At 28.5% G+C, this 16,302-nt stretch overlaps 1 protein-coding gene across 1 annotated transcript in view; it reads left to right on the top strand.

Moving 5' to 3' along the window:
- The window catches only part of Fstl5 (follistatin-like 5), a 326,084-nt gene that overhangs the window by 120,694 nt on the left and 189,088 nt on the right, over window positions 1–16,302 (top strand). Inside the window, exon 2 of the mRNA XM_011501504.1 lies at window positions 10,692–10,733. Coding sequence (XP_011499806.1) covers window positions 10,710–10,733 — 24 coding nt within the window. The 5' untranslated portion in view covers window positions 10,692–10,709. The remainder of the gene's footprint in view (window positions 1–10,691; window positions 10,734–16,302) is intronic.

The raw sequence follows: 16,302 nt of genomic DNA, 5'->3' as shown, positions 1-16,302 counted from the left end.
TTCTAGAATAGTGTATAACTGTGTCTTGTTTCAATGATGAGGTTGCATCTTGATGATGACGTGGCTTCTGCTAGTGTTGTAAGGACTAGCAGTACTGTTCGCACGCTCCTGTGTAGGATGTGTGGCCTTGACAACGTGTATACGAACAAATAGACATACCTGGAGATTATGCTTGTTGTGGCAGTGTAGTTTCTCGTCATGCAGTCAGCACCCTTGACTGCTTGTATATGTGTTGTGTATGCCGTGTGGCAATTGGACTTGTGTCCCTTTGGATGGCTTCAATGTGTGATATAACTGAGCGATTAGTTTAAGGCCGATTGGTAGCGCGATAACTGTTACCACTTTCCATGATGCAATCCCAGACGGAAACTGAGTTTACACTAACATCAGGCACACGGCAACAAACTTGCAAATCAACAGCTTAGATGCTCGCTTCTTTCAGAATGTGACACAACGTCCAGTGGATGCTTTTGATCATTGCTGCAGCCATCACAGGTGTTTTCCAGGCAAAGTCGATATGATTGTTGACCGATTGATAAAGAATCGGACTGTAAACCTGTTGAATACGCCCACGAAAACCGATGGCTTAATCGTTCCGTGGCGGCTCTGCTGAGACATACCGACCGTTCTCCATGGCGGAGAACATAAACATAAACATACCGTCCGCCCTGCTGAGGGCATAACGAGACCCGTGCCATGCATCGCTTCTTCTGGTAGAGGGTTCACTGTTACATCGGTTCACTGCAAGGGGTGCGAATCAATAGAGAGGTTCAGCAAGAGAGCGAGACAGGCCGCGTTCTTGCCTTTTAGACTCACGCGGCGGCTCACTTATCTGGCAACAATGCCATTGTTGTTGCTGCTGCACTGGAATCTTACATGAGACGCAGAAAGAAAAATCCAGAAGTTTCGAGAATTCTAAGAAAAAAACAAGGCGTAATATCTTTAGAGAATTCCGTGCGATGTTATTACTCGAAGAACATATAAATATTGCAGGCCATTTGAAATAAAAACATAACAAGTATGCCAAAATTTTCGTCCAAAGTGTTTACAGAAATCTGAGATCTAAAAAGACTGGCGATACGGACAATCGGCGGTCTTGAAAATTGTTTGAATCCCGAACAACAATATACAATATATTTCTAATCAATGACATCCAAAACGTTTTTGAAGGCAATTTAAATACTTTTTAATTCGTTTGAACAAATGATTGTACAATTTATTAATAAGGCAATGAATTGTATTGAGTTATTCGTGTCAATAGATAATATTTCATTTTTTTTAATAAACTAAAAATTGTCATGAAAATTAGAATTTCCATTAACGCGGAAAATATTAATAAATAGTTTTAAAATAAAATTAACTATTTTTAACAATATTGATTAATTTTATGTGTTATTTATTAATGTCATCATATGAGTTATGTATGCAAGCTTAACCATAACGCGTATAAACTTCTAATATAATTAGTAGAAAGTGTAAAGTTTCTTTAAATGAAAGTAATAGAGTAACAAGCACACTGATATTATACGTAAATATAAATAAGTTTATTAATAGGTAAATCGATAATAATTTTGAAGATAATTTTAATTATATAATAATGTGTACATTGTGATAATTTAGATGAATTTGAATGGATAATAATTGCCCGATATTTACATAAACATGTAATTACATTAATTTAATATTTATATATATATATATATATCAACTAATTTTGAACGTTTGAAAATTAAAATTAAAGATACGCTGATGAACGGAATTTCATTAAAAGATATGGATGGAAGAAAAGATTCATAATATTGTTGTTTGGGTAAGGACTATAAAGCAGAATCATTGTGAAGGTCGAGAGCATATTTGCGGCAAGCGTAATTTCACAATGAGGTTTATATAAAAAGTATAACTGACGATGTGCAAATGTTGGCACTACGTACGTAATAAAAGAAAAAGCGAAAACGGGCCCGTAAAAATGCAAATTGAAATTCCTTAGTAATAAAGGCCCGTTATAAATTTTACCGAAATTTTACTCGGCGCTACTAACGACTCCGCGTGCTCTCTTTATCTCCTCTACATCGAGAATGCAGGTAATTAATCGAGGGAAGCCCCTAGTCCACGCGAAAGGATATCACGGAAGGGTTTTCTCCTCCCACGAAAAATAACCACCTCTCTACCCCATTCTCATTCTCATCTAATCCCTCGGCTGTTTTCTTTTTTTGTTTCGCGTATACCGTCTAGATGCATTTTGCCTTTTCATTCCTTTTTCATTTCCTTTTAATTTTTTTTTTCTTCTACTTCTTCTTCTTCTTCATTTTTTTTCTTTTTTTTCACCTTTATATAGGTATATTGTTTTGCCTTTCCGATACGCGTTCGCTCTATGGAGTGCAAAACCAATGGTGCACGAGCATTTTCCAAATTTTCAAGAGGCGAAGCACGTCATTGCACTTTTAGAATTTAAAATATAATTTTTCTTTTCATTTTTTATGCGAAAACTGAGTTTAATTCTCCATGTATGCTTTCAATAAAAAATTAAACTGTTTCTAAACTATTGTAAAATAATATCGATTATAAAATTTTAAAAGGCCAATCAACTGTACAACTACTGCTGAATAATCATTATAATAATTATTATTATTATTTAACTATTGTTTCTTATTCTTTGCTTTATTGTTGTATATACATAGCTTATAATATTGTAAGAATTTTTTATTTCTTATGATTTCGACTCAAATAGATTAATTATGCAGTCATAAAAGCCATAAAAAACTTGTAATTTTCATTTTGTTACAATTAATATTAATTACTAAAGAGAATACAAATATTTTTATTAATTAATTATATATTATATCGACATATCTAATAACAAACATGTTCACCATTACCGATATTGGAGCAATGAACAACTCCAAAGCAGCATTTTTTCATAAAAAATTGTAAAATACTTTTATTAATATGTAATATGCTACTTTACGTATTCCATCTGATATATATTTATTTAACAATTAGAAAAAAATGCCGAGAACATAAATATCTTTTAAAAAAGTTAACCTAAGCTGACGATAAATAAGTACAATTCCCAAAATTAACTGCAGGTACTTAAAAGAATGATTCCGATAAGGAATTATGCTGACGACTGTTTAATTGCTCAATATCTACTATTCCTAGTCACGCAAACCATTCAACTAAACCCGTGTTCATGCTTTTTACTTAGTTCAGCCTCTCATCCAGCACTTCTACGACAATTTTCAACCATTTCCTCCTCGGATTAATTTTCACCATAAGATACAAAGAGATTTTAATTTTTTATAATTTTATTCTTGGGATGTAGTCTATTGGATTGTAATCGATGATGTAAGATGTAATCGAGGAAATGTATTTAGTGGCTTAACAGGAATTATTCAAGTATATATAATCTAACGATCAATATAACATGGCGAAAATTAATATATATATATAATAAATTATTTAGAAAAAAAAGTCATTTCATAATTAGTTGTAAAAAATTCATAAACTACAAATAAATAGTTTTTATGCAATATTAATTTAATACAAAACATACTACTTTTATTCTATATTGAAATTACTCTAAATTAAATATTTATTTTAATTTACAAATTTATTTGTTCTCATTTTGTTTTTATAATATAATTTTTTAAATTTTTAACAAATATTATTTATTTATTACAACAGAAATAATTGAAGCTAAGTTATATAATTGTATTGAATGTTCTTGATGCGCAAGTATATGTTTTGCTTTATATTTTCTATAAGAAAATTTTGACAAATGATTTACTAACATTCATTTAAATGATACAATATGGCATTTAATTTATAGAAACAATATAAAATATTTTTAGAAATCTATTGATTTTATACAATACTGTCAATATCACAATAAAGGACATTTATACATAAATTAAACAGCTATAATTCTGAAATAATAATCTTAGTATGTCTCATTAAATATTTAAAGATGGAACTATAGAAATAATGCGCATCCAATATAATAAAAAATTCTTCGTAATTATGTACAAGTTTTAGTATCTTTTTCACCACACGCTTCTTTACCATATTTTAATTGATTACTATTTGCATAAATTATTACCCACTTTTCAATGAATTTAAATATTATTTTTTCACTATATACTTAAAATATTTGCATAAGAAAGTTAAACATCGAAAATTTTATTTGTATTTGACAAATAGAAAAGAGAAAAATATACGAGCCTTGAAAAAGAATAATTAGCGGATATGAAAATATGCAAAAAAATACTTTTGCATCATATATATTTATGAATACATTGTAATATTTAACAATGTTTATACAATGACTTATACTAACAGTATGTTAAACTAATTGAATCGAACGTCGAAATTTTTTTAAATTATTGAAAATATAGTTTTTTTTTTTAATGTAATCTAAAATAGATGATTTTCAAAACAGAACAAAAAAGAAATCTAATAACCATTAATGAAAACATTATTTTAAAAAATAATATGCAATTTACATTAGGCATTTATTTTTACAATATATATGACAGTTCAATGAAAATTTTTTGTTCAACAAAAACTTATTGTCGACATTTATAATTAAATGATTATTATAAAACTTATTAAAATGTGATATAAATATTTACAATCTTAATACTGTTACTATATAATAATAGTTATAACACTATTTTTTGCATTATCATTATGTTTATTCCTAAGGTATAGAATTCTCGATTTCGCAATAAGAATTATGCCACATATATTATAGTTATAAAAATATATTAAATATCAATTTGAATATATTTCGGATAATACATTACGAGTTTAAGAAAACTAAGGAGGTAAATTATATAGAAAACATAGGATCCGGCTGATTTTCCATAACATGTAGAAAATATATGTTTTTTATATAGAGTATAGCAGTTGTATGAAAATAATTTGAAAATTATCTCCGCTATCTCTGCCAATAATATATAAATCTATTGTGAAAATGACTATATGATCACTTTGAATTTTTAAAGTTAGCCAATCTTGCACAGATAGTTATAAATTTACTTAAAAATATAAAGTTGGAAATAATATCTATTAAAATTTAAAATTCAAAATAAAAAAAACTATATAATTACGAATTATATTAATATATATTATTGTAATTGTCGAATATACCAATTCTCCTTTTATTTTAAACATATTTAAGGTTGTTCGAAGACTTTATCAAGTATTATTTAATTAATTCCAATAGATATGTAGATACATTGGAATCCAAATACTAGTGTTTATTGGCTTATAATGACCGTTACTTATACTTCCATCTCTATTGCTATAATATATTTTTGTTTATATTGCCGAGTTTCATTAATTTACTTAAATATTATAGAATCAACATAAACTAATTTAAAACAATGCTGTTTTAAACTAATTATAAATTATTTATTGCACGATAACATATATATTTACGATAATTTACTACTTTAATATAAAGTATTTTATTTTGCCACTAATATATTTTCATCTGTATTATTATTGTAAAGTTTAATAATCAATAATATTATATGATATTTTTATTTCAACTTAAACAATGATTTAATGAGGATTTTAAACGATTATAATCCCCTGAATTTGCTATCCGATGGATTTGACGAAGGACTTTGTATAACACATATATCAGTATTCTAACGTATTTCTTCCTTAGCGTTTAGAAATATATAATAAAGTATAAAATGAAAAAAAAGATGCTATTTTAAAATCCTTTAATTTGAAGGGAAAATCCTTACCCTTACATGTTTTTTCTCCCAAAGCTAAAACTGCCGCCCGTACCGAATAATGCATTTAAAGAAATTAAATTAGTGAAAAACCATTTTATAGAAATACAAGTGCTTGCAATATAATTTACACAATCTTAAGGATTTACCTTTGAAAAGCGCTTGTAAGTGCAGGCGTTACGAAATTACCCACTTGTAAATAAAGATAAATTCAATGAACTTCGTCGCCCAATGGTACTGGAACAATGGTCTCAATCCATTAGCGGAGTACACAATCGAAGCTGAAGGACAAGAAGCTATTCCCTTTTTGCATCTTCTAAACTATCGTTCATATGGACAGGTCGTAGGCAGATCCTGCCGCGAAAATAAAAGGGAGTCAAAAGTTGAGCTCTATTTATTCGCAGAGCAGTACTTTCCATTTCGCTCCGAAATGAAATTCGCAAGTTTTCGCTTACCGAGACCGGAGCGAGTCGTAGTTAAAGCAATAAGGACACTTGTAACAGCCTAACTTCTTGCAGGCGCTTCCTTCCTCTTACGAACTCTCTCCTCGACCGCATTTTCTCTCGGGCTTTTGTTTTGTCGCGCGATTCGTCGGCTCCGAAGTTGCGCGTACAAGATCTGCCCTAACGCTTCGTCCGGGACAAGTTAATCATTTTCGCGCGTTGTTCAAATATTTTGCGAGCGACGAGGAGCGAATAATCCGTTGGAACTCCTTTTCTTTGAGACTTTAGAATTATCTTGTAAGTAATAGAGTTCGTTTAATCAAGTCACTAGAGGCAAATCAACGAGATTTAAGGCAGTTATTAGCATTTTGCAAGCATCGCTCTATAAGCGTTTTCAGAACGATTTCAAAATCGCTCGTGGACTTTTCATTCGATGCATGAAAGTTAATAAAGCGAATATTAATTCAATATTCCTTGATTTCTTATGCTACATTAACATTTCATTTTTTAGATCATCCGATAGTTATCAAAAATAATTCTAATTGATACGATATGTATTTTTATTTTCAATTTTATTTGTCGAATTTTTAATGTTAATTTTGAATGATAATATTGTAGATTTAAAGCTTAAAAACCTTTATTATTACAGTCGTTTTTATTTAGTACAATGCTAAAATGCCTTTACTTTTTTACTCTTTTTTTTTTTTTTTTGAAGAAGAAGAAGAAGAAGAAGCAGAAGATGAAAAAGAAGGAAAAGGAAGTTTAATACATAATTATAATAATGAATTTATAAAATTATATGGAATAAGTTTGGTAAGGAATTTATTTTTAGTGATGTAGAGTCGAATTTTTCGTAATTCGATAATTCAATAGAGTTAATTTCCTAGTTGCAAGTCCTTTAAATTGAAATAATGTCATATATTTTAAATTAGAATAAAAAACAGAATTTCTTTCATGTAACACAGATGATCAAATACGCTTATTAATAATGATTAATCAATTAATAATTAATACCTTTTACATATTCATTTTCAGCTAACGATTCCATTATATATATATATATATATGTTCGAGAAAACTGATTTATGAGCATACGAACGAATTCAGTCGGGGGACAATATAATAATATAAATATATAAATTCACATGTACACTGATTGGTACAATGCATATTAATAATGCTATTTTGAAATTTATTCTAGTGATTATATGCTAATTGTTATATAGAGTAATAATGTCACATTTAGAAAGTCCAACATTAAAACAATCGGTTATTATTATATTAAAATGTAAGAAATTTTATTTTTCTGTTATTTCGTATTAGTCGGAAACGCAAAAATAAAAGAGCTATTGCAGTCCTGAAATTATTAGGAAAACTGAAGATAATTGATTTCTAAAAATAAAGTAACAAAACCAATAATTCAAAGAATTTTCGAAGAATAATTTTCCCATTGAATTTTTAAAAATAGACAATAACGATATACTGATAATGGAATTTCATTAACAATATTTTACAATATTTTTTGCTGTGTACGTAAGAAATTAATGATGAAAAGTTTTGAATAATGAGTATTTACTTTGTGCGATAAGTGTATGATAGAAATAAATATAAATCGATAAGATTGATATAACTTATAAATTTGAACATTTTGTGTTTGTACTTTCATTAAATTATAGAATTAAACCTATTAAATCGTTGTTTTATTGTACTTAAAGCTTACTTAATTATCCACGAATTTTAGTATTACACGATTTTCTCTTTTCTTGGAATAGTTTTGAAATATTTTTTCAATACCATCAATTAAATAGAATAATGAAGAGATAGAAGATTTTAATAAATCATTTAGGAAAATGAGTATGAAAAGTTGCATAAATTGTAGTATTTATGCAGTACAAAAGTTAATTACGTTTATCCTACAGATTATTAGATATTTAACAGCTAAAAGCACCATCTCCGTCCCATATCTCTCAACTTATATCTAATGTTCATTCTATGAACTTTACTCTCTCTCTCTCTCTCTCTCTCTATGTATGTATATATATATATTTAAAATATTTTTCTTAATTTGAATTACGCCAGATTAATATAGCACGAGTCTTTATACTTATCACTAGCACAAAGCAATCCTAAAGTGAGGAAAATACGAATTTTTCTCGCTACCATCGATAAGGCTGTAGCACTTCCTTAGCTACGTTTCGACAAAGTTAAAAATGAATCCCAATGCTCCCCTAAAAAGAAAAACCGGGTTCGACAGAAGAAAGTAAGTAAAAAACGTTAAACAAAAAGAAAAACTAAGAACCGACGTCTATGGTGCAACGAAGCCAGTTACGTCGAGGCGATGCTCAAGGATCAACGACTTCATCGAGGCGCGATCCCGCGCACCAACAAGGAGCCAACACAAAAGCAATAACAAGAGCCTCCAGGCAGCGACCCTCTACGGATTAATCGAATGGACTGCGCCCTGGTACAGAGCAATTACGGCAAGGTTCAGGGAGGTGGGCATTTCGCGCGCTGAAAAGGTCGAAGGTGAAATTTCGCGATATCGCGTTGCTGATTGCTCGCCTAATGGGGCGTCGCTGCAAAGTGCGGACGCGTTACAATTTAATTGGTGGTGGCGGAGGGGGGAGGGAAGCTGCGCTGCTAGCTTGGATTCTACGAGGGTTTGGACGCCCGTACGATGGTAATATTTCTGGCTTTTTATTTCTGCGGTGGAAGCAAGCAGGAGTTTTTGTGTCGTCGAATCAATTGTTTGGTTCCATTGCTTTGATGTTGGATGGGTAAACGAGAGAAAGTCGTTTGCTCTTTCTCTGATTACTCGCCTTTTGTTCCTTCTCTATTTCCTATAAAAATTTCATCATTCGAGTGGAATGATCATTTTCACTTGTGTAAAGGCCAACGCGATATCAGCATTCGAAACTAACTCACAATCTTAAATTCTTTGTCGATTGCTTTCGGGGAAGGAAAATTCATGCCGCTCTCCCCGTATCACCTAATTCTATCGTATAAAAATAAAAAATAATGAAGCCAAAGAAATTGAAGCATTGAATTACAGTATTCGATAATAATTATAGTTTAATGCAAATTGAGTTTTTATGCAATTAAATAACTTCTAATTTCTCTCTATGACTAGAAGTAATTTTTAGTGACAATATTTTTATCATATATTGTGTTTATATATAACACTATGTTTATAATATATATATATATATATATATATATCACTTGTCTTGAATTGAAATCATTTACTTTGAGAATATATCATTTTGAAAGAATTATATTTCAATTTATTATACAGTTTACTATTAGCTAGGATTTACTGTACTTTAAATGAATGAAATATAATTATTTAAAAACTTTGTGATTATCCGAATTATAATAAAAGATAAAATTATAAGTTCGGAATGGCATTATATTATTATTAGTATTTCATAGGATGAATGAGATGACTGTGTAATCGTACAATCAAATGTAAATTTCATGAATGAAAATACTTATAAGAATATTAGTAATTATAATTATTATAAACTCTTCGTTATTTCAGTGGATCGTAACAGCTATACTATTTCTTTATATCAAGATCTACATTTAATTAATAATATTCATTAGAAAAAAGACACGTATTTTATTTAAATAATCTTAACTAAATTTAATTCCATTTAAATGTTTATATAATTACTTTACATAAAAAAAAAAATTTATTAAAAAAATGAACTGGAAAAACCACAATTTTTTTCAATTTAATTTTTCGAAGTTTTTTCATTTAAATGAATTTATTGTCTTCTAAGCATCATGTCTACGTACCTCTATCATTTTCTAATCGATCATTTATCAAATTTTCTGTTTTTTTTTTATTTATCATTTTCATATATTTCTTCTTCGCACATTATCTGCCGATTTTTTTACTATTTCTTCAGATTTCAATTTTTTGCACCTGAACATTTCACGTTTTGCTTCTTCATTTCCTTAATGTTTATGTAACATACCGGATCAATCATTGATTTGATACCATAGTGAATGCAATTTTCTTGCATTTTCCATTACATATAATATTTATATTAAAAAATGAAACTGAGTTAGAAGTCCGTCCAATATATTTTATTACATATTTACGAATCTATAATGAAAATGCTCTATTTGTTGTAGTAAATAATTGTATGTATGTAACAGTTATGTATAATATGATAAATAATTAAAATTAAAACATTTTGTAGTTATAATTTATTTGAATTTTATTATCAAGAATAGAAATTGCAAATTCAGCGATACATGAACCTTACTTAGTATTCGATTAAAATTATAATTACTTCATCTTAGTAATAGTAAATATTTTAAAATAAAGTAATTTCTCTGAAATTTTCAAAAATTTACAAATAATATGATTATGACATATAGATTAAAAAAAAAAAAACATACCTTTTTACGGAACTTTTAATATTATTTTTATTCCTAATAGTATTTAAATATCTGTAGAATATCTAAAAAGTTTTCTTATTTTTTTCAGGTACTTCTCAACTTGGAAATGATGCTCGGATATAAAATATCGGTAAATACATTTTTACGTTAATTTATTCAAAGCCTATAAATGCTAAAATCTGTATAAATTATTTACTCGATTATTATTTAAGTAGTACTACTAAAGCGAAAAATATTAACCACTATTGTTATACTACATATAACTGAGCTAATTGTGTTTCATAAAATATTAAAATTTTTATGCAAATTTAATTTACAGTTTATCGGTATTTAGTGAATTACTTAACATTTATTAAGTATGTAAATAGCTTAACAATATTGGCCTTTAAAAGCAAAGCTAAGTTAACTCTATCGAATTTCATCGCATTAATTTAATTAAATTACTTTAAAAAGTATTTAAACATTATTTTTTGAAAAATAGAAATATTATTATGTAGATTTATACACTGTCGAAAGGTGAAAATTCATTGTATTATAATTATTTCAATTTAAAGCAACGATAAATTATATTAAAGAACTTATAAGATTTAGTTTCAAATTATTATTTATTGTCTGGAATACTTTACATTAAGAAAGTTAATATATCAAAATAATATTAGAGACTCTAAATAAATAGTAACAATTGTAAGCTTAGTTTAGTAGAGTTATAATATCATCAGAGTAAATTTATCAAACGTGTTTTGCTTGGAATTTGATTCTAAAGTAATCATAAAATATGTATACAATTTGTAGAAATTTTTAATGGTAAAAATAATTTGGCATCGTAGACAAAGGTGTCGCTTCAAAATCATGCATAAAAATAAAAATGAAGAACAGATGTATTTGACGGAGAAAGAATCCAACGGCTTTCTCATTTAAAGGTCCTTCCGACATTCAAATCTACGGCATTCTAAAGCTCAAAAGATCCTAATCCCCGATCGTCGCGATTTTCCAGCGACTACACGATTCACAAGCTACTTACCAAATACCTGATTGCGTTAGAATTTCTGCGATAAGCGAAATGCGACGGTAATTCTGCAAGCGCCAAAAACGGGGAAACTGGTTGATTTAGGCTCTCGCGAAGTATGAGGACAGGAAGCAACAACTTTAAGTCTCGGTTAGGAGACTCTTTGCACTGTGAGTAATAGTTTGGCTTTCCCTTCTTCAAGTTCCTCGCACGCGTGACTCCGCAATTTCGGCTCAACTCGCTCAACGCGGATGTGCTCACTTACTTCATTCGGTTTATGAGATTTATGATTTTCGGCAAGGGAGTATTTTGCTTCGATAAAGTTCTGAAAGAGAAGTGTACAAAATTCGTTTGGATTTATTCTTCGACAATTTACATTGCTTCGTTCGCTTTTATAAGCATTGGAGTGTGAATGATGATAATAAGGCCACAGATATTAAAATTTCTTTCTCAACCAGATCTTAATGAAGAAGAAAAATTGCCTTTAGAAATTCAAATAGTAAAAACAATGCATTATTTTATACTTATTATTAATGAACTATTTATATTATTCTACTGCATAAATGAACATTGCAAAGATTTAGGAAAATTTATTACATCATTGCAATTTTTTTCCTAGTTTATTTATATGATCATAGTTAAGTCAATAATTATCCCTATTGGAAGATTATCAAAACCTTGCTATTGAAGGTTTAAAAATTTGATTATGCTATTTTATATAAAAATAAACTTTTTCCATGTCACGCGATTCTATACTTTGCAAAATACATTTGGATTAATATATATTTTTATTTATTACTTTAAAAAATATATGAATTTTAATGAAATTACATGTTTCAAAATAATACAAATTTTTTAATCAAAAACCTTGTACTACATATTCGTAAATGAAATTTCAAATTTCAAATACGGCTATATATATATATGTCCATTCCAAATAGTAAGGGGAAACATTACAAAAACAAATATTCATTCAAATACTATTTAATGTTTTACATAATTATATGTAATGAAATTATACAATATTATAATTTCTTATGTTTAAGAGCATTCACAAAATAATTTTTTTTAATAAACATTCAAGATATTTAAGATATCCTGTAGAGCTTTTGGTAAACATTAAATTATAATCTTATATAAAGTGAATGTAGCAGAATAAATAGACTTTTAAGACTTGAAAGTCGTAAAGAACTATAAATACAATAATTTTTCATTATAAAATGTGATTTATACATTACTTAATAGCAATAAAAATTGTTTACATTTCATTATTATTAATTTAAATTTATTTCTTATTCAATTATAAGGAATATTATAAAAAAAATGTGTTTAATTATATTAAAGAGAAAATAATAATCCAATTGAAAATATAATTTTCTTGCATTTATAGTAATGAAATATATGAAAGTAATATTCTGTAGCTATAAATGTTACCAATTACGATAAAAAAATTGGAAAAATGAATTTTGACGATTCAAAGTAACGAGTATATTATATTTATTTTTACATAGAAATTTGAGACAATTATGACTTTTTCGAAAAAGTTGTATAATGCAAAGTGGTTTTTTGAGTAATGAATCCAGTCTTTTTATGATAAAAAAGCTGAATTTGAAGCATACGAAGGAAAATTGCTGTAACGGTACGATATTGTTTTGTGTAAATTTTGAAAATCTTTATACGACAATCATTCCTCCATTCTTCTAAGCCACACAGAAAACATACCAACAAACATCAGATAAAACATACTCCTTTTATCTTTACTTTGTGTAATGGAACTTTTTGTTCATACAACGTCAAAGGCATCGAGTCAGTGATACATATACGTTTACTAACTTTTTTTATAAGGTTATCTCTCTTTTACGCTTCTTTCATCTTGAATGCACTTCCAGATTTTATTTTTGAGGTATTTTCGACGCTTGTTAGTAGTACCTAACGCCATCTCATTCTTTACTCCCTTACAGAGTGAGAATAATTTTTGAGTCGGCGAAACTGTTTAATCATCGAAATCGTAAATAAAAACGTAGATAACAGTTAGCAATATATAAATTACGATTACATAATTATATTAATAAATTTAACCCTGAAAATTGCAGAGGAAGTGTTGAGATTTTAAAATATGAGTTTTCAAATAGAAGTATCATTTTCAGCCAAGAAAATAGTTTGCCCTACAGATGTCTGACGAAGAAACAATTACACAAGTTTTTTACTTATAATTTACTGGTATATTATAAAATATTGTACTTTTTAGTCATGTTATTAATAAAAAAATTAAGTGAAAATAATTTGTAAATTTAGTAGGTGCATAATTGAAAAATTGTCTAAAACAAAACTATAGACAGTATTAATTTTGTTTAGAATAAAAGATGACTTTAATTACATGAGAAATACTACTTTCGTGGTTTATGGCGACAGGACGACAATAAAATTTAAAAAAGGGCGTTCAAATTATCCGAGTTAAAATAAAATATTTTTTAATAGTAAAACCAGTGTTGACAGGTACCGACTTCCGGAACATTTTCGCAAGCATTCTTATCACAGCATAACACAACCTTCTTATCCTCATTTATTCAAGACATTCCATCAAAATGTAGTGACGTAGGCCATTTTTACACACATGGCTGCTTAACATCCACAAGCCTTCTATTCATTTTTCACACTTGTCTGAAAAATATTATTCGCACTTTTAAATCTTGTGGGCGCACGTGCGATCGGTTGAAAAAAAAGAAGATTTCCCTCGCCCTCTTGGCCCTTGACAAAATAAGAGATCGTCGCATATCGTCGAGAACTGGGAGGATCATCCCCTACCCATCGAGCCCCTGGCCTGTATAATTTTACGAGGGTCTTGCGCGGATGGTGACGCATCAGGATGTATGCAAGACTTGCTATGCTTAAGGAAAGCCCTTATAAGGACAACGTCTAGTTTTTCAAATCTTTATGCTTGACAGTCTTCGATCTGATAGCGACAGCTGTGGTCATTTATACTATCACTCGCACTTACTTTATATTCTTCAGGCCATTTACATTCATTTTGCAAATTCATCATATTTTTATAGCGTATTATATTGTATAGCCTTGTGTGATATACCGCAAAGCTTGTATTATTAACATAGAAACAGGTATTTTTTGTCCGACATTGTTTTCAAATAAAAAGATGTTATAAATTGTAAATTACTAACCTTCGAATTTTTAGTATACAACTATATTTTTAGAAAATTAAAATTTTTTAAAACCAATAATGAATTTTATGACGTAAGTGAAGTTTTCATATTAATTTAATTCAATTAAATTTCATATTTACTTCTGATAATAATATTTATCCAATACTGCAATATGTAATTCGATTATATATTATAGAGTATGAAATGCAATACACATATGCACGTGCGCATACGTAAAAAAATAATATTACTAATATTAATTTTATTCTTTTTATAATGAATGTAAACTTCATATGCTTAATAAACCGTTAATATTTCAATTTTTAATAGATATTAGTAAACACACACACACACACACACACACACACACACACACACATATATATATTATATATATATATATATATGTATATATATGTGTGTGTGTGTGTGTGTGTGTGTGTGTGTGTGTATATATAAGTATATATTATTATTTCAAATTTAATGCAAGGAAAGACTAATGTATTTATAAAGAGAACTCAGTTTGTTTTAATCATCAACAGTAATATCACTTTCTAAGAAGACTGAACTTAACTTATGATAACTTCGTCTTTCCTTGAATATGTGTAAACTGTATACTGAACTAACTTCTCTTTCCATTTGAAAATTATCTCTTGAATTACAAGAAAACATTATAACTCGTTTGAAATATTTACTTTTCTTATTAAATTATATATTATTGTTAAAATATAATATGTAATGCGAAAACCTCATATTCGTAATAATTTTATATTATTTCTATTATTATACGCAATTAAAGGTAATGCAATCAGCAATAATTATATCGATTACTTTCACAAGATTTATATTTTCTTCATTATTATCAAACAAAATATTCGTCATAAAAGAATAATAATTTAATAATTAAAAAATTTATCTTATTATATCCCTATGAATCTTAGAAGACCGATCACTAATTGTTTCATATTAAAGTCAAATGAATGATAAAATAAGTACAATGTTCATAAAAAAAGAGAGCGACATGGCCCTCTGACTTGTCCACTCTTTTATTTCCATGCGTTTGTGTTTCATGTTCGTATTTCTTTTAAGTACGCGTATATTTCTCACTCGAGTCTATCTCCAATTTTTTTTACTTAGCCGCATCTGTTTCTTTTACGTTTTTCTTTTCGTAGCAAACATTTTTTCATATAAAGCCTTAATCTGTCTCCATTTACATTGGCTAAATGAAACTCGCATTTTGTTCTTAGTTGTGTTCACTACTACAGTATCACGAGATATACAATGCTCGCACGGCACGCTCAAATTGTTTAAGCTTCTCTGCGTGTTTCGCACTTTTGTATATTTGTTTGTGTGTATGGACGTGGGCTCGCAAGTGTGCATATGGACGGACAAATTTGTATGGGCATGACTTTTCTTTGCTCGTGTAGATAAGAGACTTTATTGTAGTAAAGTGCTGCTCGGTTGCACATGCGTATAACTCGTAATGCCAACGTTATGACAAAAGGAAAAATGAGCGAATGAAAGGCATGTGCGCG

Source organism: Ceratosolen solmsi, unplaced genomic scaffold (genome assembly GCF_000503995.2).
Source record: "Ceratosolen solmsi marchali unplaced genomic scaffold, CerSol_1.0 scaffold28, whole genome shotgun sequence".
Lineage (NCBI taxonomy): Eukaryota > Metazoa > Arthropoda > Insecta > Hymenoptera > Agaonidae > Ceratosolen > Ceratosolen solmsi.
Note: the sequence above shows the minus strand (reverse complement) of the source record. Positions and strands in the feature narration are given on the sequence as shown.